Below are 23,433 nucleotides of genomic sequence, written 5' to 3'. Positions count from 1 at the left end.
TTGGTGACTGAGCCCTTGAACCTAGTTAAGTCCCTGTCTTAACTCAGTTGAGCATGATGAGGGGGCTGCACAAGGTGGTCTAACAGAGCCCAGGAGCCATACCTCAAAGAACTGCTTTATTGATACTGCGAGGCTGGGCTTGGCTGCCCACTCAAGTGGTCCTGTAGAAAATACCTGGGAGCTGTGACTGTTCTGGCCCAGAAGCAGCTATGGCCACAGCAGAGGGAATCAGACATCTTGACATGAATGTAGTCTCTTTGGGGGCGAGCAGGGATGTACAGCCCTGCACTGGCTCCTGCACTGGCTGGACCCCCAGAATGTTTTTGGCAAATCCTTGCCTTGGGTCAGGGCTCTCGGCAACCAGTATCAGGTGTGAGGGTTGGCCTAGGAGCCATGGCACCAGTGCCCCTGCAGCCACTTGCTTGAGGCTGCCTGCTGAGGTACAGTCTTACCTCAGATGGCCTGGGCTGGCTGTGCTTCAGAGGCCCCATGCGTGGCATAGTGGTTGTCTGGAGTTGGAACCAGGTAGCAACAATCCTGGGTAGTGTTGGCGAGAAATAGCAGAAGGCTGTGGCAACCCCCAGCAGGCCTTCTTACCTCTCCTCAGAGCAGTCAGTGCCCTGGAGTAGCTGAGAGTGTGTCAAGGGGGACTTGGGAGAAGAGGTGCTACACTCAAGGTGGTCTAGAGTTACAGCTTCGGGGGAGCTGCCTCAAAGGTGATCAGGCTGGATCCTGGGACAGGCCCCTTCCCTGGGAGCGTGGGGGCCTTGTCTGACGGCAGGGGGCTATCCACCTTGGCCCCAGCCTCCTCTTCATCGTCTTCCATGCTGGGCCAGACGGACTGGTCCTCCACTCGCTTCAACCGCTCGTTGAGGGCCTTCAGAGCCAGTTGCCTGGGGCCAGGGGAAAGATGACAGGTCACTCGGGATCTGAACTTGGCTCATGCCCTGCACTCTTTCCCCAGGAAACTGACATGCCTTACTGCTCACACTCCTCTCTCAGAACCCTATGGGTTCTCCTTCCCTATACAGGGCCCAGGGCTCCAAAGGGATTGGATTAGGGCACACTCTGCCATCAGAATGAGGACCCAAAGGCTGTAGGGCCTTCCTTCCATAGCTGGGGCACCTCCAGGCTGAGAAGGCCAGCTGGGTGCCTGCCAGCCTGCCCCCAGGCCAGCCCCAGGAATGGTTCTGAGGATGGTGCCTAAGGTTGGGCAAAGCTGGTGTCCCTGGGCAGACAGGTGGAAGGGCAAGTCCCTGGACATGTGAGTTTCTGCTGGGCACTGGCATCACATTCAAGGCATTACTTCTCCCCCTCTCCTTGTTAGGAGTATTTTGAGCCTCCTGGCAAGGGTCTATGGGGAAGTTTGGAACTCAAGCACCTGCCTTGGCTCTCAGCCTGGGAAGCAGGGCCAACCTGGGTCAGCTCACCCCTCCTAACTGACTCTAATATTCTCCTTCCGAGAAGAATCTCCAAACCCACCAGGACCTGTGTTAGAGCAGGAACACACAACGTCCTAGCAGGAGAAGAGGAAGGAGAAACAATCCATGTGGGTAGGGCAAAGGCCAGAGCCTACTGGTTCCACTGGGCAGATCCCTGGAGACCCCGCTCTGAGGGGAGGTGGGAAAGTTCGCTAGAAGAAAGTATATACGTGCACTTGGGACCCTGCCCACCAGAAGGTGGGATGCCCATGCTGCCAGGTAACACTTCTGCTAGTGGTCACTGTGGACCCCTGATGCCTCCAACTCTGTGCCACCAGCATGGGGGACCTGTATAGCCTTCCATGTTCCAGCAGAAAACCAAAATCTCCACCATGCCAGGGAACATGACAAGAGGGACAACGAGAACTCAGGCACAGAAAGCCCCAGCACACTTCCACCCTGTCCTCCAGCCTGGCACCATGGCAAGTTGGCACAGACAGGAGAGTCCTTCCCTGCTGCTACCCAGGCTCCCATTCTGGAGACTGCCTTGTCAATTCTGTTTAAAGCCTGCCAAGGTAGAGAGATGGTGGCATGCTAATCACTCCCTCACAAGGGTCAAAGATAGGAACCCCTGCTTCCCACTATCACTAGCTCTTTGGGTCAGGGAATGGCATGCAGCAAGATGTCAAACTGGTTGGTGGAGAAACCCCCATCCCCAAGCAAGGTAACAACCACAAGACTATGCCAAGAACCCACTTCCTGACACCACCCCCACCCCAATCTGCTTCCACCTGTCCATTTTCTTGGGGCTGCGCAGAGGTTCTTCGAATGTTCAGCCAACCCTAACAATCCAAGATCTCTCACGGAGGGAGGGGACACCACTGTGGCCTGGGATCACCTGAACAGCTCTGAGGACAGCTCAGTTTCTACCAGGCCTAGCCCTCCTGACCGCATCTCCTCCACTGGATAAGGTTAATAGAGACCTCGGTCTTTAGGATTCATCAGCCACAGAGACACAAACTGTAGAGCCCCCACAATTAAGCTCTGCAGCATGCCGTGTGTACTTTTCAACACCTGCCACCTTGGACCATAGTAATCTGTGGCCTTTCCCAGCTGGAAACTCCTTCAAGAAAGGGGGTGTGGCCCACACTCCACAGCCCCAGTGGAGAGTAAGTACAGGGACAACTCCAGCTGAATTCATAAAGCTGCCTGCTAAGAACTCATTTCACAGGTGAGCAAAAGCAGGCTTTGACAAATGCAGAAAGTATGAACAGAGCCTGCTCTAAATTTCACTACTCAAGTAACTGCATCAAAAAAAAAACACTCAAGGGCTTCCCTGATGGCGCAGTGGTTAAGAATCCGCCTGCCAATGCAGGGGACATGGGTTCGAGCCCAGGTCCGGGAAGATCCCACATGCCGCGGAGCAACTAAGTCCGTGAGCCACAACTACTGAGCCTGCGCTCTAGAGCCCGCGAGCCACAACTACTGAAGCCCGCGTGCCTAGAGCCCATGCCCTGCAACAAGAGAAGCCACCGCAATGAGAAGCCCGCGCACCGCAACGAAGAGTGCCCCCGCTCTCTGCAACTAGAGAAAGCCCGCGCGCAACAACGAAGACCCAACCCAGCAAAAAATAAATAAATAAAATTAAAAAAAAAAAAAACAACACTCAAGAATAATGTTGAGGGGGCTTCTGGTGGCGCAGTGGTTACGAATCCGCCTGCCAATGCAGGGGACACGGGTTCGAGCCCTGGCCAGGGAGGATCCCACATGCAGCGGAGCAACTAAGCCCGTGTGCCACAACTACTGAGCCTGCGCTCTAGAGCCCACGAGCCACAACTACTGAAGCCCGTGCGCCTAGAGCCCGTGCTCCGCAACAAGAGAAGCCACCGCAATGAGAAGCCTGCGCACTGCAATGAAGAGTAGCCCCCGCTCGGCGCAGCTAGAGAAAGCCCGCGCGAAGCAATGAAAACCCAACGCAGCCAAAAATAATAAATAAAATTTAAAAAAAATTAAAAAAAAAAAAAAAAGAATAATGTTGGAAACAGAGCTGTGACCACTCTGGTAAGACCACAGACCTGGGAGAGAGAGAAAGAGATGGATTAAAAAAGATCTGTCCTGCCCTGGCCAAGGTACATTCAGTGAATAATTCAGTTGGGATTCCTGATGGTGCAGATGGCTTGGTTTACACATAATGAAAAGGTTGTCTCTACTTCCTGGTGTGGTCAGCAGGCTCCCTCGGTGGATCATGTGGCTGTCCCCTGGGTTTGGTGACACATGCCTGCCAGAGTAGGCGGGGGGGTGGTGGTGGTGGTGGGGGTGAGGGCGTGTGTCTAAGTCTAGTTATACCCCAGGCTTCCCTCAATAAATAAGCGGCAGAGAAGCACAACATCTGAATTAAGGCTCAGGAAGAGGGTGTAGTCCAGCGTTTGGAAACTAGGGTGGCCCAGATCATCTCTTAAGGATCCCATGTCTCCTTCTCTGTTCCTCTCTCACAGGGGAAGAAGGACCAGCAGGTTGTTTCTGGCTCCCACAGGACCAGTGTCTAGGATTTGGAGATTCTGAGACAAGGCCAGGGTTACGTGTACCTGGCTCTCCATCTGCCCCTCACACAGCTCAAAAGGAAGCAGGGCATTTCTTGAAACTTAAGCGGCCTGAGTGCTGAGAAAGGCCACTTTTACTCCCTAATTTTGGAAAGCACCTCCTGCAGCCCAGACACTTAAATGCTGAGCTCCAGGCCACAAGCTGGCTTTTCTCTCTTTCTGAATCCGCCCCAACATCTGACTGTAGGCTGCCAGCCTACATACAGCAAGCACCTCAACAGATGAAATGTGACTTGATTAATAATACTCTCCTAGCCCGACAAGGTTTTGGAAGATTCCACAGTACCTTCTCCGCTCTGCGTCTTGAGGGTCTGTGCCTGGGAGGCTGATGGTGATGGAGGATGGGGCACCCACATCATAGCGCTTCACTGTCTTCTGGCATATCTTTACCTTCACCAGGAGGCCATGCACCAAGTTCGCCAACAGCCCCACCACAGGCTGCAGAATCTCAGGGAAGAAGGTGGCAAAGGCAAAGTGGTCGGCCATGTCGCCTCGGCCTCGGCTATGGCGCTGGTAGAAGCGAAGATACACCCAACTGGAGATCAGCCCAAAGCCATAGGAGGCCAGCGCTGGACTCTGGAGCAGTGTGGCCAGCCGCAGCAGCAGCAGCAGCCCCAAGAGCAGCATGGGCACCACACTGACACGCACCTGGGGCACTCGCAGGACCACACAGTCCCCCATGGTTTGCTTGAGTGCCACCAGGACACCACCTAGGAAGCCCAGGGCGCCGTGGATGCGGACAGTGAAAAGGTACACCAAGTTGAAGGAAGCCATGTAGGTGAGGAGGTAGGCAAAGGCCCCCAGTAGCCCCACAGACACGTTTACCACTGAGAAGAAGATGAGCAGCTCCAAGGCCCCCCAGAGGGGCTCAAGCAAACGTCCGGCCACCACCACTGTGGCTAGGCTGATAGCCACATCCCACACATGCTGTTCCATCAGCCCATGGGTGGCCAGGGTCCAGATCCAGAAGTTGGGTGGAAAGAGGTAGCCTGGGGTGACCGCCAGGCAGCCCGTGTCCACGGCGAAGGACAGCAGGTAGAGGAAAAGTACCGCAGCGCACAGAGCCTTTACCACCACGCTGGCGCTGGACAGGATGGCCCCCAAGTGTTGGCGGGCGCCCGGTAGGGCGCGCTGCATCTTCCTGGCGGGCGTCGGCCTTAGGAAAGGGTTTAGTGGGCTAGGGGCCTCCCCGGGGCCTCGTCCCAGTCCAGCCCCGACGGGAGGCCCGGGTCCGACCTAGTCACTGGCCTATGGCCCCGGTGAAAGCTCCACTTCCGGTCGGGTCGACTCCGGTCCCAAAGGGCAGAGCCGGGCCTGGTCGCGGGGCCGGGGCCTAGGCCCCTCGCCGGGGATCTGAGGGAAGGCCCTGGGCAGCTTGGGCACGCCTGACTGCCCGCTCTGTGTGGCCACCGCGCCGACCGGACTGGCGGTGATCTCAGGGCTCGATCTTCTCCATCCACTCTGGGGCCCTACGGTCGACGCGGGATTGGAGAGGCTGGTTCTGGGCCAGAGTCAAGTCTGGTCAGCTCCGCCTCGGCCTCGGCTTCGACCGTACCTCCTCCCTTCTCAGGCGCCGACAAACAGCGGCGCTGCGCCTGCGCGCCCGGGGAGGCGGCAGGATGCCCTCTGAGCGTCGGCCTTGAGGTTCCGCGGCATGCTGGGACATGGAGTCCTCGGTCGGAGCCGGGACGGGCGGAAATCAGGGTTCTGGGTAGAACAACAAGTCCCAGGAGGCTGTGCGCCGGAAGAGGAGAGTGTGCTTGGGAGTTGTAGTTCTCAGGACCGTTTCCGTCGGTTCTCCAGAGGTAGGGGAGGGTGAGCGGGCATCGCTAACCTCAGGAGAGCGGCGGGTACCAGCGGCAGCACAGCTGCAGGCCACGCGCGTGCTGAATTTCCTGGAAGGATTGGCTCAGTGTGTGCCTGTTTATCTGAGTGGGTGTGTCCTAGTGGGCAGGTGTGCAGGTAAGAATGTTGGATGGTCCAGGGGGCGCGAACTCCTGGAACTTCCGCGGTCTGGTGTGTACCTGACCCAGGCTGGAATTCTTGCTCTGCCTTTTGGCGGCTGTGTGACAATGGCCAAATTCCCGAACTTTGCTGAAACTCAATTTCATGGACAGTAAAATGGAGATGATGACTGGACCTACCGTGAGGATCCAAGGGGACTGGCGTGTACAATGCCAGTCCACCCTGGGTGCTCGGTGAGTGTGTTGCCCAGGCTGCCCTTGTTACAAGTGAGGTGGAGCCCATACTCGAACTCGGATCTCCAGCCCCCAAAGGGGTGAGACTGGGCTTCTCTTAGTGACTCTCTTCCTCACAACAGTCAATCGCTGATCCTGATGAAGAGAGGTCTCTCCACAAACTTGGGTCAGGCTGGCCTTGGGCCTCCACCTCACTGCAACGGTGGCTTCAGGTAGGTTGTGTCCTGTGCAAAACTGATTTTTGTTTTTTTGTATATTGAGTTACTTTTAAAAAATGTGCATATAATTAAAATAAATGTATGACAAAGTACATTTATAAAGTGCAGAATCCCTTCCTTTCCGCCACTGATCTCAATACAACTGCCGACGTGTGCACAGCCTTCCAGATCACAAAAGGTGTTGCTTTCCTTTATCTTTGGGCTCTGGGTTCCTGCTGGATGCCACCCCAGGGTAAGGTTGCCAGATATAACAAATCAAAATACAGGGCACTCAATTGGAATTTCAGTTAAACAATAATTTTTTCAGTATAAGCATGTCTTCAATTTTTAGCATAGTTATGTCCCATGCAATGTTGGGAACATACTAAAGAATATTCATTGATTATCTGAAATTCCAAATTTGATTGGATGTTCTGTATTTTACATGGCAGGTCTAGCCCAGGACCTCTGGGGCTGTTGCGGAGCATGGGAGCTGCCTCAGGGGTTGCTAGTTACGCTTTGCTCTGTGGCCAACCCTTGCAGACTGTGAGAAAAGGTGTCTTCACTAAGGCCTGGAATGCCCTCTTTTATTTATTTAGCATCCAAGGTCCCCAAGCCACAGGCCACCTCATTTCCAAAACCTTTGCTGATTTCTTCCATCTGGGAGAAAGGATTTCTCCTAAGTCTCAGTTTGCTCATCTGCGGTATAGAGATAAACTAATATCCAACTCTAATGTTGTGGTGAGGACTCAGCACAAGGTGAGTGCATAGTGTGGAGTGTGTACTCTAAGAGAACAAGTGTCAGTAGTACTGGGAAATCTCTGCACTGGTGGTTATAAGTCATTCCCGTTGAAAAGAAATTCGGAGGTCACACAGAATAGGATTGACTATTAAGAGAGTTGGGATTAAAATGAACAAGGGTGTAGGGCTTGCCAGAGGGAGGCCCGAGAAGATTTGCTGAAATGGACTCAGAGCTGTGTCCCAGTGTGAGCAGCAGTGGCCACTGAGAGCACCAGGCCTCCCCTTGGCTGGGAAGGAGCAGCCATCATGCTTGTGGGTGGGCCAGACCTTGGCCTCCTCTGGACAGCAGCACTGGCCCTCAAGCACGAAGTCATGGACTTGGGCCAGGTATTCACTCTTTGCTCCACCTGGAGGACCTGCGTAGGCCAAGGAGGTCTGATCCTATTGGCTAGAAGCCTGCATCTCATCTCCATCTTCTTTCCTCCACAGTCTTGGCCTTGAGCCGCTGGGAGACTTTTTTTTTTTTTAAAGATAGCTTTTCCTGGAGGCTTTTGAGAAGATGATATGAGACAAAAAGGATGTCAAGGATCTAGCACTTAGGAGGCCTGGGAAGCGTCATGCCCTCCACCCACCCGAGACCTGGATTGCTATGGCCTTCACTCCCAATTAAGTGGTAAGTGGGGCTCTGAGGTCATGGCCATCTGTCTTCAAGCCACCCAGTCCTCACTCCAGGGCAGAGACAGTGTATGGGAACCATTTGAAGTGAAAATATGAACATTATTTAATAACTGATCTTCTGTAATAAACCATTTGAAAATATTTTACAAGGAATCACACACACAATATTTTACAAAGTTTCTTGACTTTTTTGTCGCTGTTGTTTTTCCGACTTGTCTGTACAAAATAGAACAACCAAAAAAAAAGGGCAGATAAAAGGAAATGGCCCCCCAGTCCCCCACAGATCCCCCGAGCCTGAGGTGAGGGGACAGCCAGGTCGGGTGGGTGATGAGAAGGATCAGACCCAGCTGGGGGTTTGACAACTACCTGATGGGGATTGCTTTGTCTGCTTTTCTGTTTTTTAAACTTAAAATATATATTAATTTATCTGTATATGTTTCTTTTTTTATTTTTATATTCTCCATTGAGCACCTGACTACACTACAGTTACACACACGCCCCCGCAAGACATGGCTGGCATCTAGGCTGGGTGTACAGCATGGGTGCCCACCCTGGCACCAGCAGTGGGCATGGACCATACACACACACTGAGAAAGCGACAAGCAACGTGACATTAATTAACGGAGCCATTAATTAATGCATCACCCTCCCCCCCCTCCTCCCAGTCCATCTGAGCCCTACGGCCATATCCCCCTGCCCTCAGTCCCCCAATGGCCCCCAGGCTGGGATGCCTTTGCGAGAAATGACCAGAATGAATGGTGTGAAGAGGTGTTCCCAGGCCCAGCCTGTATGTGTGCACAGAGTGTGTATATGTGTGTATGTATGTGCAAGTGTGTGTTCAGCAGGGAGGAGCAGTTTGGCCAGGGAGTGTGTGTGTGAGTGGGAAAGAGACAGGCCTGAGTGTATAAGGGGCAGATTGGGGGTGGGATGACCCAGCTAGGAGTAATCAAGTCACCCCCGCTAAGGCAAAGGGTGATGCCTGGTGAGAGTTCCTCTGCTGAGGGGTGCAGGCAGTGGCATGTGGTCCCACTGGGGGCCTGACACTAGTGAGAAATGGTTACAATGAGCACCTGGCAGGGTCAGGGACATTAAGGGGACACTGGCGGCTAGATCAGGACAGAGGGGTCTTCACCTTTTGCCCCAGCATTTGGCACTGTTTGACATTCAGCTTTGGAGATGGGGGACCAGCTGGGTTACAGGTCAGATAAGAGGCTGATGGTGAGCAGGAGATGGAGTGTGCACATGCCAACCTCCCACCAACCCCTCACCCCGTATAAGGCTTTGTGAGTCCCCACCCTCACCCCACCCCAGGGTGTGTGTGTCTGTGCACATCTGTGTTTATGTGTGTGCCCTCCTGGGTATGTCCGAGTCCAGTTTCTGCCCTCAGGGCTCCAGGTGTGTATGGGGTTGAGTCTTAGCCGGTGTCACTGTCACTGTCCTGCCACCTGCCGGGCTTGGGGAGGGAGAGGCGGCTGTAGGCCTGAGAGAGGCAGGAGCTCATTGGGGGCTGCCCCAGGACCTCTCTCCTGCCAGGACTTAAGCTGGGATGCACAGGCCTCGAACTGCCCATCTCAATTTCCTCCATTATTTCCAGATTTAGTCCTGGGTGGGGCAGAAGGGCCAGGTTAGAGGAGTCCAGCTGGGGCAAGGCCTAGGTCTCCCACACAAAGGGAGCCTCGGGGCAGGGTGGGCAGTGGAGGCCTGGTTTGGCACCAGTACTGTGGCCTCCCTGGCCCAGCCCTCCGGGGTGGGTGAGTCCAGTGGGAATGAGGGGTCTGGGGACACTCTGACAGTTCAGCAGCCAGACGTGGCTTGGGGGCCAAAGACCTGCGGCGCCCTCCTTCGGGACCCCCCCCCCCACTCCAAGGCGCAGATTCTCGGGGCCAGGCGCACTCAGGTCCTTCAGTGGGAGGGGGGCGAGGCTCTAAGGCGGGAAGTGTGGGGCGAGGGAGCAGGGGAGCGGCGGGGAGGCCTGGTGGGGGGAGGGGGCACTCAGAGGCGGCGAGAAGGGTGGGCGTGGACTTGAGGCTGCGGCCGGGGAGGCAGGCTCAGGAGGAGCAGCAGCTGCAGGGACACCAGGACGCCCAACGACGGTGGGAAAGAGGCTCCGCGGCCGCAGTCTGAGGTATCTTCCTGCGCAAAGAGACAAGGAGCAGCCGGTCTGCCCGGGCTGGTCGGGCAGGGGATGCGCAGGGCCGCACTAGCCCTGGGGCAGGGGAGCTGCAGGTCAAGGCCGCCGCCCCGCTCCTCACCGTGGCGTTGTAGTCGAAGCAGATGTGTGGGCCTCTCCGGTATCGGGGTCTCTGCACCAGTTCACACTGCTCCGGGCCGTCCGCTGGGCATGGGTGGGGAGTCAAGGGGGCGGCGGCACGGAGGGAACGCGCTGGGCGGGAGGGGCCGGGGAGCAGCGCGGGAAGGATACAGTGTGTCTCCTTCTGTAGCAGCCGGCCAGCCTCACACTGGCTGCACAGCGGCTTCTCGGCCACCACGAAGAGAAGATTGGTGTTTGTGAGTCTCTGCGCGTGGAAGAGCCTGAAGGCAGCACAGAAAGGCGGGGCGCTGAGGTTAGCCGCCCCGCCCCGCCCCGCCCCGCTCCGCCCCGCTCCGCTGCAGCCTCGGCCCCGCCCCGCCCCGCCCCGCCCCCCTGGCCAGCTCCAGGCGCGCACCTGGAGCAGTTTCCGCAGTCGATGATAGCGTTGTAGGAGGCGTTCACCGAACCGAAATAGTACTGGGTCTGTTTCATGACGCAGCTGCTCTCGCGCACCTCAGGGTTCCCCTCGGCCTCTGCGGGGTCTGCGAGGGTCCAGAGCCCCTCAGCTGCACCCCTACACCCTGAGCCTCGCTCAGCCGTAAGCCCCGCCCTCCCTTTGGAGTAGGTCTCAGATTGGGGAGGGGCTTTGAGGAGGGACCTCCAAAGCCCTACCTACCTGCCTGGAACCAGCTGTGGTAGATGAGACCATAGAGAAGTTGCTGGAACAAAGACCTGCAGGGCATGGGTCACCGAGTGGGAGTGGTCAGCAGAGGCCCGTACCATGCCCCATTTCTTTCCAGCCCTCCTGCCCAGGGAGCACCCTCCCTCTCCCATTTCCCCTGGGGACTCACCAAGCCGCAGCAGAGGTCCACCAGGCTAGGTTAAGGAAGTCTGCAATGGTGGGCTGCAGTGGAGAGAGTGGCATGGGCTCCCACTGCTGTCCCTGGACCTGGTTCACCCCCAGCTTTCTCGTTAGAGGTGGGGGATCATCTGTGGGCAGGTCTCCCAGTCCCCCCATCTGCAGGCCAGGCATTGCTGGGGCTCACCACAAAGATGCCCCGGGGTGCGGCACCCAGGTTGCCCGGGGGCAGGGGGGCACAGGCCGCCTGATAGTCGTAGGACTCCTTGCGGGTGTAGAAGGAGTTATTGTAGAGTGCCAGCATCAGGTTGGCATCCACCTCACTGAAGAATCTGCCCACCTGGGGATGCCAGGAGGCAGTGGTAGTCATAGGGCTGGCAGTGCCATATCCCCAGAAGGCTCAAACCCGGACCCTCTCCTTCCACCCTCTTCCTGACCCTCACCTGGTCCCACTGATGGTTCTGGTTTGACAGCACCAGGAACCCCCCATCATCGATGAGGACACAGAGCAGGTCCTGAGAGGTGGGAAAGGGGGAGGAAGATGGGGAGGGGCACCAGCCCAGTCTTTCCTCCCCAGACCCTGGCAGTCCAGTAGCTGAGTGGAGGGGGCACCATTCCCCCAGTTCTGGTAAAGCTGTGAAGTCAGGGTGGGATGTTGAGACCCACTGGCTAAGGGATGGGATGGGCTAGGAGCTGCAGTTGGGACTCAGGTGTCCGGGAGTGGGGTAAGCTAGGGTTCAGGGCACACGCACCTCGTCGTTAACCTCGCAGTCCATCTCACAGTGGCTGTTGGGGCCGCACTGCTGGGCAGAGAGCAAGGACCGTAAGTGCCCACCAGTTTTTCCCCTCCCATCACCCTTTATACATCGGGGACCCTGCCTCCCCATAGGCACCAGAGCCACTCTGAGTGGGAGGACTGGTAGGGGTTCCTGGGGACTCCAGAATGGGTGCTTCTGGGCTTACTGCCCTCATCCCTGACCAGATACCTTCTGAGGCTGGTCCTGGTGGGTACGGTTGCTGGCTAGCACCTTGAACTTCTCAGCCCAGGCCTCCAGGTCCAGCTTAACGCCTACCACTGTGGGGGAGAGCAAGGGGCCATCAATGCCCACCTACCTGGGCAGCACACTGCCCATTTTCTCTTTCCCTACCTCTGCCCTGGGTATTCACCTGCTGGCCTCAGTGTGCGTCCACCTAGGCTGAGCTCCACAGCCGTGCTGATGAGGATGCCCACCGTGTCATTCTCCAGCTCCAGCGGCCTTAACCGGGCTGGGGGTGGGTGAGGTGGGGTGGTCAGGAGTAGGGGCTGGCAGCCACATGACCACTCTGTGCTGGGCCCTGTGAGCCCAGGAACCCAAGGCAAGGCTGACCTCAGCCTAAGCACCAGGCACCCAGCATAGCGTTTGGCACAGCCTAGCCCTCTCTTTATCTGCCCCGTCTCAGCCAGCCAGCCTCGTATTTGAGAGGGACCTCAAAGAGCAGAGCCTCGCCCTGGCCGAGCAGACAGAGAACCCTCAGCTTCCCACCTGCTGCTGTGCGCCTGGGAGGACACTCACCATCCTGCTGTGGGGGCTTGAAGACATAGCCATGGTTATCCAGGCTGCGGCGGTAGAAGCTGGCATTGAAGGGCTCAGGGGTCTCTGTCCAGTCCTCAGCTGCCCTGGTCACACAAGAGGTTGGTGGAGGGGTGGCTTGTGGGGGCAGTGGTCTCAGCAAATGCAAGAAGGCCTCCGGGCAGCGGGACAGGCGGGGTCCCAGCAGGGGCAGGGTGTCAGATAGTGGGTCAGGTCACTTACTTGTTGGGGAATACGCGAGTGATGCCGCCATCAGTGGCGGCGAACACGGCCAGAAGGCTGTACCTGGGGGCAGCAGGGAGGTGAGGTCACAGACCTACTTTCTGCAGGGCAGGGCCAGCGCCTCTGGGCCCATCCCAGCCTCCTGCCCCCACAGGGTGGGTGGTGCCTACGTGTTGAGATCCTGGTCCCGCCACACGCGCTCCACCAGCTGCTGTGTGATGCCCGTGTCCAAGATCAGGTTGTGCAGAAGGAAGTTGTTGCCTGGAACAGGAGGGTTGGGGTGAAGGGAGGATCTTCTTTGGATCCCTGCCCACTCTCCCCGCTACCCCCAAGGCTCCGAACCTTCCCCGTGACCTGGCCCAGGACCTGCCCTTGGTTTGGGCCTGCATGTTTCCACACCTGCCCAGTCTCTGGGTTCCTCTGGGCTGCCCCCTTGCTGTCTGGCACTGCCCAGACCCCGCTGCCCCACCAGTCACTCACACTGCTTGGAGTCTGGAGTCACTTTCTCCATGAGCTCAATGAAGTTCTTCAGGAACTCGGTGTTGTTGTCTGAGGCATTCAGTTCCTTGCAATACTCTCTGGGGGTGGGGAGGGGCAAGAAGAGTGGGCTTGGGGGGATGCACAGGGCAATAGGGTTGAGGCTTCCCAACAGGCCTGCCTGGCCATTCGCTGAGAAGCCCAGGCCTCAGGGAGGGGCATGTGTATTCTTACAGGCTGCAGTGACTATATGCCCGGCAGGTAGCCAGGTCTGGACAGGGGCAGAACTGACCTGCTTAGGTGCAGGAAGCAGAGAATGAGGGTCTGCTTCCTCCACCCAAGCAGGTTCTCCCTTCTGGGCATGGCCCTGCAGAGCCTCCCACCTCTCCTGTGTAGCTGGAGCTAGACGGTGCACCTGGGAGGCCCCAGGAAATGCCTCATGGCTGGCTCATCCAACTGTGTGCCGTAGCGTTCCATGGGCACAGTGGGTGGAGTCCTGGCACTGGCTTAGTCGGTCTGAGACCTCATCCTGCTGCTTCCTGGCTGTGTAACTTTGGGCAACTCACTCAAGCTCCCTGAGCCATAGTGTTTTTCATCATACCACAGAGGGTGTCACCAAGTCGGTGGGAACATGTGGGTCCTTGGATTGGCTGTTCCCTCTGCCCAGAGTGCTCTTCCCCCAGAGATGGACAGGCCAAACCCCTCACCTCCTCAAGGCCCTCTCTGGGCTCAGACTGTGGGTCCAGAGAACGTAGGGGCTGAAGGGAGCGGGGAGATCTGCTTGGGGTCCTGCTCCCCAGGAAGTCTTGGCAAGCAGTCCTTCTACCCTGGTACATGGAGCTATCTTTCCTGCCTAATCCCTCATCCATACCCCTGCCACCAGAGACCTCCTCACTGGCCTGCATGGCAGCAACTTTGTGGGAAATTTTTAAATGCTCTTCTTCCCGAGGCTGTGCTAGGGCCCAAAGCTTGGTGAGGGCACCTGGGACTGAATCTCAGTCTCCACTTGCTCCCAGGGCCTTTGTGTAGTACACAGCCTGCAGTTCTATATGGGGGAGAACACACCTGATACACTCAGAGTGACACCCATACAGCTGAACTCGGGATACAAGTCACCTGCAATCCCTCCCCCTCACATAGTATGTACATTTACACTCACCCAACACATATTTATTGAGCTCTCCTGTGCCAGAGATACAGAGGTGACAAAAACAAACATGGTCCCTGCCCTCAGAGCTCCCTCAGGGTCCTGTGGGTCACACAGGCCTTTCCATACATTCCCACAGTCACCAATGCACACGGCCACCCCACATTTACACTTGGACTCTTACAAATGTACATGATGACTCACAAATACAAACACACATCTACAGAGAGTCACAGCGAACTTTGTGGGTGCATGCATGCACGTGCACACACATGGAGGTTAGGAGTGTCCAGAGCCCCCGAGTGGTACCTGAGAGTGCCTATGGATCTCTGTCAGTTGCACCCACCTGCCCTCATGCAAAGCCCAGGCCACAGGGGAGGGCTGCACCACTCGGGGGCCTGCTGGCCTCCTCAGATGTGGGCCAACAGACAGAGGGTGTGCACACAAGGGTGCACGCCAGGGATGGTCCAGGCCCAGGCCTGTGCTGGGCCCTGATCCCTTACTTTCCAGAGAGCTCTTCATAGCCCCCATCCCCTCATCCCTGTACCTCCCCCCAGTCCTCAGTGAGCCACCACACCTAGATGGGGCACTGCCGACAGGGGCTCTGGCTGGCTCGGTCCCCACACCCACACAAACACTGACTGACACAGGACAAGGACGGGTGCGGGGTGGGGGTGGGGTGGGGAGGGCGCCACAAACCAGAGCAGCAGCTGCCCAGTGAGTGAGGGGCGTGCTGCGGACAGCCGGCGCAGGGCAGAAAGGGCTCCTTCCTGGTGGCCTGGGAGGGCAGGGAAGGTCAGCAGAGAGTCCAGAGCCCTCCTGTCCGAGGCCTGGTGGGAGCTGAAGCTATAGGCACTGGTGCCTGGTGCGGCTACATGGCCCAGGTATGCACACGGCCACACATACAGGGCTGTGCATGGCAGGGTGACACTGCACAGGACACAGACACACACAGCTCCAGGCAGCAGTGCAGGAGGTGGGCCCAGGGAGGTCGGGTTGGGGGAGGACACCTCAGCAAGGCCACACGCAAGCTACCTGGGAGCAATGAAAACATGTCCTTCAGACTCAAAGCTGCTGGGGAGCAGGAACTCAAAATCTGCAACAGAAACGGGGGGTTATCTGGCGGGGGCTGGGGAGGCGGGAGGCCAGGGGTTCAGAGCTGACGGGGCTGGAGGGACAGGGAAGAGGGTGGCTTGAGGGAGGGAGACACCAGCAAAGAGGAAACCCGCCACTTCCACGTTCAAGTTCGAGCCAGAGAGAAGGGGCGGGCGGGGAGGGCCTGTGGAGACTACAGCATCGCAGGAGGAGGGCAGTTATAGCCAATATGTTGCCCAGGCCTGGTCCTCTGTCGGCAGTGAGTCCCTTGGCGTGGCTGTATATGCTTCCATACGGCTGTATAGCACATATACACGGACATACACACACACATATATATATACACACACTGCTATATATATGCATGGTCTGGGGGAGGCACCAGTCTCGCTCTTATCACATCCATAATGGAAAAAACCGCATGCTCAGCTTCCTTCCTCCAAAGAGACTCTGAGGAATGGAATTGGCTTTTGGCTGCGGATTTTTATCTCTCTTTGCTGTAGCTGTTTGCATTTTGGTAGGTCTTGCTTTTATTCTGTGTCAGGCATCAACATGGCCAAACCGAGGGGGTTCCTCACGGGCACAGACAGTCCAACCAGAGACAGTGTGGGCAGCTGGGGGTGGGCTGCAGTGCATTGTGGGGGTCCAGTGGTCTTCCCTGGGGTAGGAGGCTGGGTGAGGGGAGATCCTTGAATGTTCCCACACTGTGGGAGGAGAGTCTGGGAGCTGGGAGGGCACAGAAGCACTGCTCAAACATGAACACCCTCTTGGGCCAGGGGCATGAGGGCAGGTTCTGGTCTATCCAGAAGGGCTGGGTCTGGTCTATCCTTCTGAGGACCTGTCTGGGCTCAGAGCAGCAAGGGAGAAGCTGGGGGCTCCAGAGAAGGCATGGGGTGCTGTTGAGGGATCCACCGACTGGGCCTGTACGTGTGTGAGAGTGAGCACCTATGTATGAGCGTGTATGTGCATGTGAGAGCATGTGTGTGTGAGTATGTGTGTTTGCATGAGTGTGTAAGCATGTGTGCAAAGGTCCCTGTTTGGGTCTGTCAGTGAATCTGGGGATGTGGCTACTAGGGCTCCTCTGGGGCCTCTGCCTGCCCAGCTGGGCTGGCCACCTTGCTGGTCTGAGTCTGGGAGGTGTCCCTCTGTTCTCGCACTCTGAGCAATGCACCTCCCTATCCTTTCACCCAGATTCCAACCCCTCATTTTTTTTTTTTTTTGCCATGCGGCATGTGGGATCTTAGTTCCCCGACCAGGGTTCGAACCCACGCCCCCCTTCACTGGAAGCCCGGCATCTTAACCACTGGACCGCCAGGGAAGTCCCAGTGCTTTATTTTTGCAGAAGAGGGGTCTTCCCTGTTCCAAAATACTCCCACAGTGCACTGCAAGATTCTGGGGAGGGGGACTTTGGGTGCCTGGAGGGGCTGGGCAGTCACTGGTTGGACTGTTGCTTTCTGATAGGACTGTGAGGCGGGGTTTGGACACAAGCCGACAGGGAAGGGTTGGGGTGGGGAGAGGAGGAGGAGGAGAAAGAAAAAGAGGTGGGGGGAGCAGGAAGGGAGACTATGCTATGGTTATTATTGTTATCAGGGCCCTGCATTTCTGGGGTCACTGGAAGGGAGGGATGTGGGAGGGGGAGACAAGACAACTCAAGCGAGTGGGAGTAGGGCACGTCCTCCACCTCCACCCAGGCCAGTGGGGGCAGCTGGATCCCCTTTGCTGGACTAGGCTGGACAGGGCCACTAGGGCTTCTTAGGGAGGCCCTACTTCCCCATGTGGACTGGGGACAGGACATCTCCCCATGGCTCTCCATGGCCCATCTGCCTCGGTGTTCCGTGGGGGGGCCTCTCTGTGTACCAGCGGCAGAGACCCTTGTGTGCTGTCCTCTCTCACTCCTCTTGTTCTTTGCCAGGGCCTGTGAGTTCACTGCCTACCTTTTCCCGAAGTCTCTGGCTTAAGTACCTCTGAGTGCCAGAATCTTTTTCTTCACCCCCAGCCTGATTCCCTCTAAGTTCCTTTGCTGGCCCTTGGGGTCCAGACAGATCACCTTCTGTTCCCAGCCAGGCCTAGGGGCCCTGAGTCTGCCTTTGTTTCCCCGGGGAACACCTTCCCCATACCTGACTACTCTTCCCAGGAGCAGCCAGCACCCCAGGGCAGGGCTGGGCCAGTGGGCCTTAACAAAGTCACCAGGAGTAGCAGGGGTGGCAGGGGACAGGGGTTTCAGCACCTAGGCCAGCGCTGGGTCTGCCTTGCTTTCCTGGTGGCCTGGCTACTGCCCTATCCTGCCCCTGGGCCCCAGAGTCAGGGTGTGGGGCTTCCAAAGCCTTCTGTCTCCCCTTGGGAGGGCTGCCAGCTTCTGGAGAGAAACTGGAGAGATCTGAGGAGGGAGAATATCCCCGAGGAAGCCTCACATAAGCCCCTCTGAGGACTGATCTAGCCCCTACATCTCAGGCCCCTTGCCCTGGTGGGTGGGAGGTAGTAGAGAGGCATCTAGCCCTGTCCCCACTGTTGAGTTGTCTTGGAGGGACAGAGAAGGTGGGGTGGGGGGCAGAGGCCTGCCCAGAGGGAGCGAGGAGGATGAGGAGAGGGCCTGAGCTCTTAGAACACGCCGGAGACCACCCTGCAGGCAGGGCCAGGGGAAAGGGCTGCTGGCTCTAATAGAGGTTTAGGGATCAGAGGAAAGGCAAGAACTAGAGGAGCCCAGGGGATGCTGGGGGGGAGCCCTGGAGAGCAGGGGTTTGGCTGGTCCTGGGCAGGGAGGGGGGCAAGCAGGGGCGTGAGGGCAGGGGGTGGGGTGGGGAGAGGAGGGTGCACTGGTTCTGAATATACTTGCCCTTCAGTTTGCTGATTGGCACTGGGACAGTCCACCAAGAGAGAAAGCGAGGAAAACAAAAACAACACAAACACAAAAACAAACGAAAAGGGGGAGGGGAAGGGGAGGGGCACAAACAATATTTTATTCAATGGCTGTTTGAATGAAAATATTGTGTCTCATCATCATACCGAAAGGAAACTTCTTGCAAAAAACGACATGAGAGAGAAAGAGAGAGCGAGAAAACTCAAAGGAGATGAGCCCCAGTCAGCCAGGCAGGTGGGGGGGCGCCCGGTGGGGCCGGAGCCCCAGCCTCCCTCCCAGTGACCTCGGGTGGTGGGCAGGCGGGGCCACGGGCTCCGGAGGCCTCTGGGGGAGGCCCAGGGTGAGCAGGACATGCAGGGATGAGCCACAGGCAGAGGAGCGGGAGAGGGAGGGAAGGAAGGAGGAAGGGCAAGAGACAGGGAGGGTGGGGGAGGCAGGGACGAAGGTGGGAGGAAGGGAGCAAAGGAGGGGAAGGGGTAGGAGAGAAGATGGAGAGAGGAGAGTGTGACAGGAGAAGAGAGGGAGAGAGACTGAATGGGGAGTGGGAGGGAGGGGATGTGGGAGAGAGAAATGGAGGGAGTGAGCAGAAGGAAGAGGGAGGGAGATAGAGAAGGTGGGGTGCAGGGAGGGGAAAGGAGGAGGGAGGAAGGGGAGGAGGGGGAGAGGGAGCGGGAGGGAAGGAGGAAGGGCAAAGGGAGAGAGTAAGGGGGCAGGAAGGCGATGGAGGCAGAAGCTGAGAGAGGAGGTGAGGAGGAAAATAAGGGAGGATGAGCAAGGGGGGACAGAAGAGGGGGCAGAGTGGGGAGAGACCCGGGGGTGGTGCCGCAGGGCGAGAGCACTGCGCAGGGAGCAGGGGGCAGGAGAGATGAGAGGAGGGGGTGTCTTCCAAGAACTCAGCCCCCAGGCGTGTGTGGGGGAGGCAGGCTAAGGAGGGAAGACACGGAGGAGGAGAAACCAAAAACAAAACCTCAATGGAAACCATGAGAGAATGGTCAGGAACCAAATCTGAGAAAAGGCGAGCATGCAGAGTTCCACAGACTTTCCGATGGCTGGTGCCCCAGCCTGCGGGCGCCTGGGGGGTGGGCAGATTGGGCAGGAGGGGCCGCCTGGCCACAAGCGGCTGGCTATGCTGCCTGGGGCCAGCCAGGGTGCGGGGCAGAGGCGGGGGTGCAGGGCGCAGGCAGGGGCCGGGCCACTTACACTTGACCTGCAGGATCTGGTCACTGAGGTTGGCTTGGAGGTAGAAGGCGCTGTAGGGCGGGAGCACTAGCCCTAGGCTGGGGAGGAGGGGAGGGGAGGAGCACAGGTCACTGCTGGAGAGAGGCGGGCCCCATTGGCACCCTCCTCCCCACGGCTTTGGAGCTGGGTAGAGAGGCCCAGGCTGTGGCATCCCCTCCCCCGACCACCAGGGACACCTCTCCCTGGTTAGCTGTGAGAGATTCAGGGCCTAGGGGCCTGGGCCCTCCATTTCCCGAACTCTCCTGGAGGCCTCAGAACTCCCAGCCCCGGAGCAAATCCCCATCCCACCCCTCGCCCCAGCAGCCTCCCCCAGCACACCACCTGCCCAGCCAGTCTCCTCCAGCTGGCCAGCAGCAGACTCACAGGGGCAGAATACTGTCAGTGAGCTAGGCTGTGGGGATGGGGGTGGGGGTGTTGCCATGAGAGCGGGGTCCATAGTCCCCAGAGACTCAGGCCATGTGAGAGCCAGCTAAAAGCAGGGCTGGCACTAACACAGTGAGGGGCAGTCATGGGCTGGTACTGGAGTGTGAAGGAGACCAGCTCTTGGGGCACGCAGAAGACAGTCAATACACTCTCTGAGGCTGTGACAACTGCTGAGAGCAGGCCGGTGAACGTGCTGAGGATGACATCCTGCATGCACACATCCAGGGATACAATCCACGGTGGGAGGGATGTAGAGAGGGTGGTGGGGAATGGGGAGGCATCAGATGCACTGTCATGTCTCCACTGTGCGCTCCCAGGAGATGCTGCTTGTTCATGAAGGGTCAGCGAGGGACCCTTGGGACTGAGCACCCACGAGTGAGAAGTAAGCAGCCCTGGCTGCTGGGGCCCCACTGGGATCCTGGTCACAGCCGCTGAGAACTGGCACACGGGGGTGGGGGAGGGAGGGGCAGCTGGGGCTGCCCTGCCCCTCCCTGCCTGCCCAGCCTGGCCCCACTCACCTGTAGTTGGTGCTCCTTATAGGCACCCAGGTGTAGTTCCGCATCACCTCGTCTATATACCTCTGGGAGAAGAGGCTGGGTCAGGTGCTTGGGGTAGCAGGCAGGGGTGAAGTGGGGGGTAGGAGGGTGTCCACCCTGACCTTCTGTCCCCCTTCTGCCACCTTCTCACCTCATCCAAGGACTTGACCAGTGTTCTGATCTGTTTGTGGCCCTTGTTGCCATCGATCATGCTCCGACGGATCTGGAAGGGTCAGAGACGTGAAGGGTGGGGTCCCTACCCTTCTCTGCTCTGGGTGCCCCCCCCATCCCTCCTCCTCTTCTTCTCCTTACCTCCTCCTTGTTCTCATCCTCCAGCTCTGCATCCAGGAAGTCCAGGGTCACAGGCTCCCGGAAGTTGGTGGTCTAGGGGAGGCAGGGCAGGAAGTCAGGAGTCCTTCTCTCACAGGGTTTACCCCCCATCTGCAGGCCACTCACCTGGCTCACCTGGGGCTTGAGATTGGGGTGCAGCAACACGTAGCCATTCAGGTCAATGGCAAACACGTAGCCGTTGGCTCCAAGCTGGGGGTATAGATAGGGGGGCTTAGGGCCTGGAGGGTTGGGCAGGGATTTCCTGGGCTCCAGAGCTCTTGCTCATCCTGCCTGCCACGCTGCTGGGGGGTGCCATCTGCCTTCCTGGGTCAGGGACCCCCACATGCCGCTCGGCCCCAAGCCTACCTCTCAAGCCAAGCCCAGCAGGCTGGTGCCCCGCATGCACTAGCCCTGGCCCAGGCTGGCCAGCTCTGTGGGACCTTAATGTGATTTGGCCTTCTCAGCCCCTCCCCCGGGTTCTCATGGCGCTATCAGTCAGCGGAACCTCTCCACCTCCACTGGCCCCACAAGGCTGCTGTTGCCCTCCCCTCCCCTCCCCACTACGGCCTCTTCCTGGTCCCCATCTTGGTAGAGCGCAGGGGGACGAGTGTACCTTTGGACGACCTGGGGTGTCCCTTCCAAGTGTAAGGGAAAGAAAAGCAGGACTCTGGACTCACCCCTTACCTCTCTGAGGCAGTTTTCTCACTGCACATGGAGGCCAAAGACACGGGGCCTTCATGTGGCTCAGGTTTAAGCATGCTGACACACATCTCCCAGCCTTTTCACAACCAAGTCCCAAACTCCCTTTGCCATAGGCCCTGGGCCAGCCACACTGATCTGGTCCCTTCCCTGGCTTATGATTCTGTTTTTCACCTTCAGGCCTTTGCCCAGAGAGTTCCCTTTGCCTCCAAGGTACGGCTTCACCTCCTTTCTACCCAGGACACTCCTGCCTATGTGACAGACCAGGGGTCGACAAACTAGGGCCCATGGACCACATCTGGCCCGCTGCCGGTTACTGTACTGCTGTGAGCTAAGAATGGTTTTTACATTTTTAAATGATTGAAAAAGAGGGATTTCTATTTCATGACTTGTGAAAATTATCTGAAATCCAAATTTTAGTATCTACAAACAAAATTGTATTGGAACATAGCCATGCCCATTTATTTATGTTCTGTCTCTGGCTGTTTTCTCAATGCAGCAGAATTGAGTATGAGTATGAGTATTTAAGCTGGCAGAGACTAAAATATTTGTAATCTGGCCCTTTACAGAAGTTTGCTGATCCCAGTTCTAGGCCCAAGATCACCTCCTCTGGAAGCCTTCCCTGACCGCCTGAACTCGGAGAACTCCACAGAGGTGTGGGAATCCCCATGAGCCTCTGCTGAACCTGGCTTGTGTCCACAGGAGAGGCAGAACAGGGAGATGGGCAGGTGGACACTCACCGTGTAGTTGGGAGTCAGCCTCTTGATGTCATTCAGAGCCACGTCGATGCCCATCACTCCCAGGATCAGCTGGTTCTGGGAGCAGAGGCAGGGGGTCTGCAACAGGCTCAATTCCATGGGGGAGCCACCGTGCCCAACTGCCCATGCCCATGGCCTCAAGCTGCTCTCTCAAGCCGCTGCCCCTGTCCAGTTTAGAGGCCTGCCTATCCGCGCTCCATCCCAGACCTGTTTTGGGCATGCCCAGCTCTCCCCAGGCATGACTAGCCCTTCCCCAGTGGGGAACCTCACCTTCTTTTCCCCAGGGCCATCCTGCGTCAGGTTGAAAACAGGGAGGGTCCCTGTCACCACCAACCCCAGCCCCTGAAGGGAGAGGAGGATGGGTCAGACCTCTGTGGCCAGCCATGCCCCGACCCTGAATGTTCAGAGCAAGGGTGTGGGGACAGGCCACCTCTCTTTCTCCTCTGTTTGGTTTACCACCATAAGGGGGCCCTCATGGGACCTGACCCTGTGGGCACATCCTGGGGGAAGGTCACCGGCCCCACCCCTTCCTTGCCCCGAGGCCTTACCAGTGCGTCCTCGTATACGTTGGTCCATTGAACCTGCTTGGCCTCCTTGCCCGCCAGCACCATGGGCCTGCCCAATACATCTAGATATTCCTGGGGAGGTGGTGGGGGCAGGGGTGGGGGGTCATGAGTCTGCCTCTCCCACTGTATCTTCCCTGTCCTGCCTCCCCATGTGTCAATTAGCCACCAGGGGGCGCTCTCATCACACAGCAGCCCATGGTTCCCATGACCCCGCGAAGCAAAGACAAGGGGCTGGGAGGAGGGGCGCCCCCACAGTCTCACCTGCGTGTTGATGCGAATGGCACCGATGGAAGGGATCTCAAAATAGTAACCTGTGAGGGAAGGGGAGGCAGAGGTGGGCCTGGGTGTTGCTTGGGATCCATGGCACAGGAGGCCCTGTACCCTGGGGTGTGTCTGCAGCCCTGACTGGTCTCTCAGGTTTCCTCTCTTTTTGGTGTCATTTCCTCTGAACTCATGTCCCTTTAGTGCTCCCTGCCATTACCCTGTGAATGGGACCAATGACATGGAAGGGGCTGTGAGTGTAGGGGTGTAAGGAAGCAGAACTGGGATGAAAGGAGGAGCCTGAGGC

At 57.6% G+C, this 23,433-nt stretch overlaps 2 protein-coding genes across 5 annotated transcripts in view; both read right to left on the bottom strand.

Annotated features, from left to right (window-relative positions):
- Positions 1–99: 99 nt before the first annotated feature.
- Positions 100–5,604, bottom strand: TMEM115 (transmembrane protein 115). The gene is made up of 2 exons (XM_068556901.1): positions 4,308–5,604; positions 100–893 (listed from the first exon to the last, which is right to left on the bottom strand). Exons 1-2 carry the CDS (start codon positions 5,156–5,158, stop codon positions 689–691), a joined length of 1,056 nt encoding a protein of 351 aa, XP_068413002.1. The 5' UTR covers positions 5,159–5,604; the 3' UTR covers positions 100–688.
- Positions 5,605–9,827: 4,223 nt separating this feature from the next.
- Positions 9,828–23,433, bottom strand: part of CACNA2D2 (calcium voltage-gated channel auxiliary subunit alpha2delta 2) — a 137,000-nt gene continuing 123,394 nt past the window's right edge. The window contains exons 14-39 of one of the 4 annotated variants that reach the window (XM_068557437.1): positions 23,127–23,176; positions 22,848–22,937; positions 22,570–22,641; positions 22,282–22,356; positions 20,978–21,052; positions 20,825–20,896; positions 20,664–20,735; positions 20,495–20,556; positions 19,515–19,591; positions 18,291–18,311; positions 15,398–15,458; positions 13,219–13,316; positions 12,909–12,999; positions 12,739–12,801; positions 12,499–12,602; positions 12,113–12,211; positions 11,932–12,020; positions 11,698–11,745; positions 11,389–11,460; positions 11,133–11,285; positions 10,938–10,990; positions 10,763–10,818; positions 10,502–10,628; positions 10,258–10,367; positions 10,088–10,170; positions 9,828–9,968 (exon numbers count right to left, since the gene is read on the bottom strand). In XM_068557437.1, the coding sequence (XP_068413538.1) occupies positions 9,828–9,968; positions 10,088–10,170; positions 10,258–10,367; positions 10,502–10,628; positions 10,763–10,818; positions 10,938–10,990; positions 11,133–11,285; positions 11,389–11,460; positions 11,698–11,745; positions 11,932–12,020; positions 12,113–12,211; positions 12,499–12,602; positions 12,739–12,801; positions 12,909–12,999; positions 13,219–13,316; positions 15,398–15,458; positions 18,291–18,311; positions 19,515–19,591; positions 20,495–20,556; positions 20,664–20,735; positions 20,825–20,896; positions 20,978–21,052; positions 22,282–22,356; positions 22,570–22,641; positions 22,848–22,937; positions 23,127–23,176 (2,114 nt within the window). Of the gene's footprint in view, positions 9,969–10,087; positions 10,178–10,257; positions 10,368–10,501; positions 10,629–10,762; positions 10,819–10,937; positions 10,991–11,132; positions 11,286–11,388; positions 11,461–11,697; positions 11,749–11,931; positions 12,021–12,112; positions 12,212–12,498; positions 12,603–12,738; positions 12,802–12,908; positions 13,000–13,218; positions 13,317–15,397; positions 15,459–18,290; positions 18,312–19,514; positions 19,592–20,494; positions 20,557–20,663; positions 20,736–20,824; positions 20,897–20,977; positions 21,053–22,281; positions 22,357–22,569; positions 22,642–22,847; positions 22,938–23,126; positions 23,177–23,433 lie in introns of all 4 variants that reach the window. The other 3 variants (XM_068557439.1, XM_068557438.1, XM_068557436.1) reach the window with 3 other exon arrangements.

Source organism: Eschrichtius robustus, chromosome 12, assembly GCF_028021215.1.
Source record: "Eschrichtius robustus isolate mEscRob2 chromosome 12, mEscRob2.pri, whole genome shotgun sequence".
NCBI lineage: Eukaryota > Metazoa > Chordata > Mammalia > Artiodactyla > Eschrichtiidae > Eschrichtius > Eschrichtius robustus.
This window is presented reverse-complemented; position numbering and strand designations above follow the sequence as displayed.

Coding starts and splice junctions, on each gene's coding strand:
- TMEM115 (XM_068556901.1), bottom strand. CDS start 5,158: ATGCAGCGCGCCCTACCGGGCGCCCGCCAACACTTGGGGGCCATCCTG. Junction 894..4,307: donor CAAGACGCAGAGCGGAGAAG/GTACTGTGGAAT, acceptor CCCTGGCCCCAG/GCAACTGGCTCTGAAGGCCC.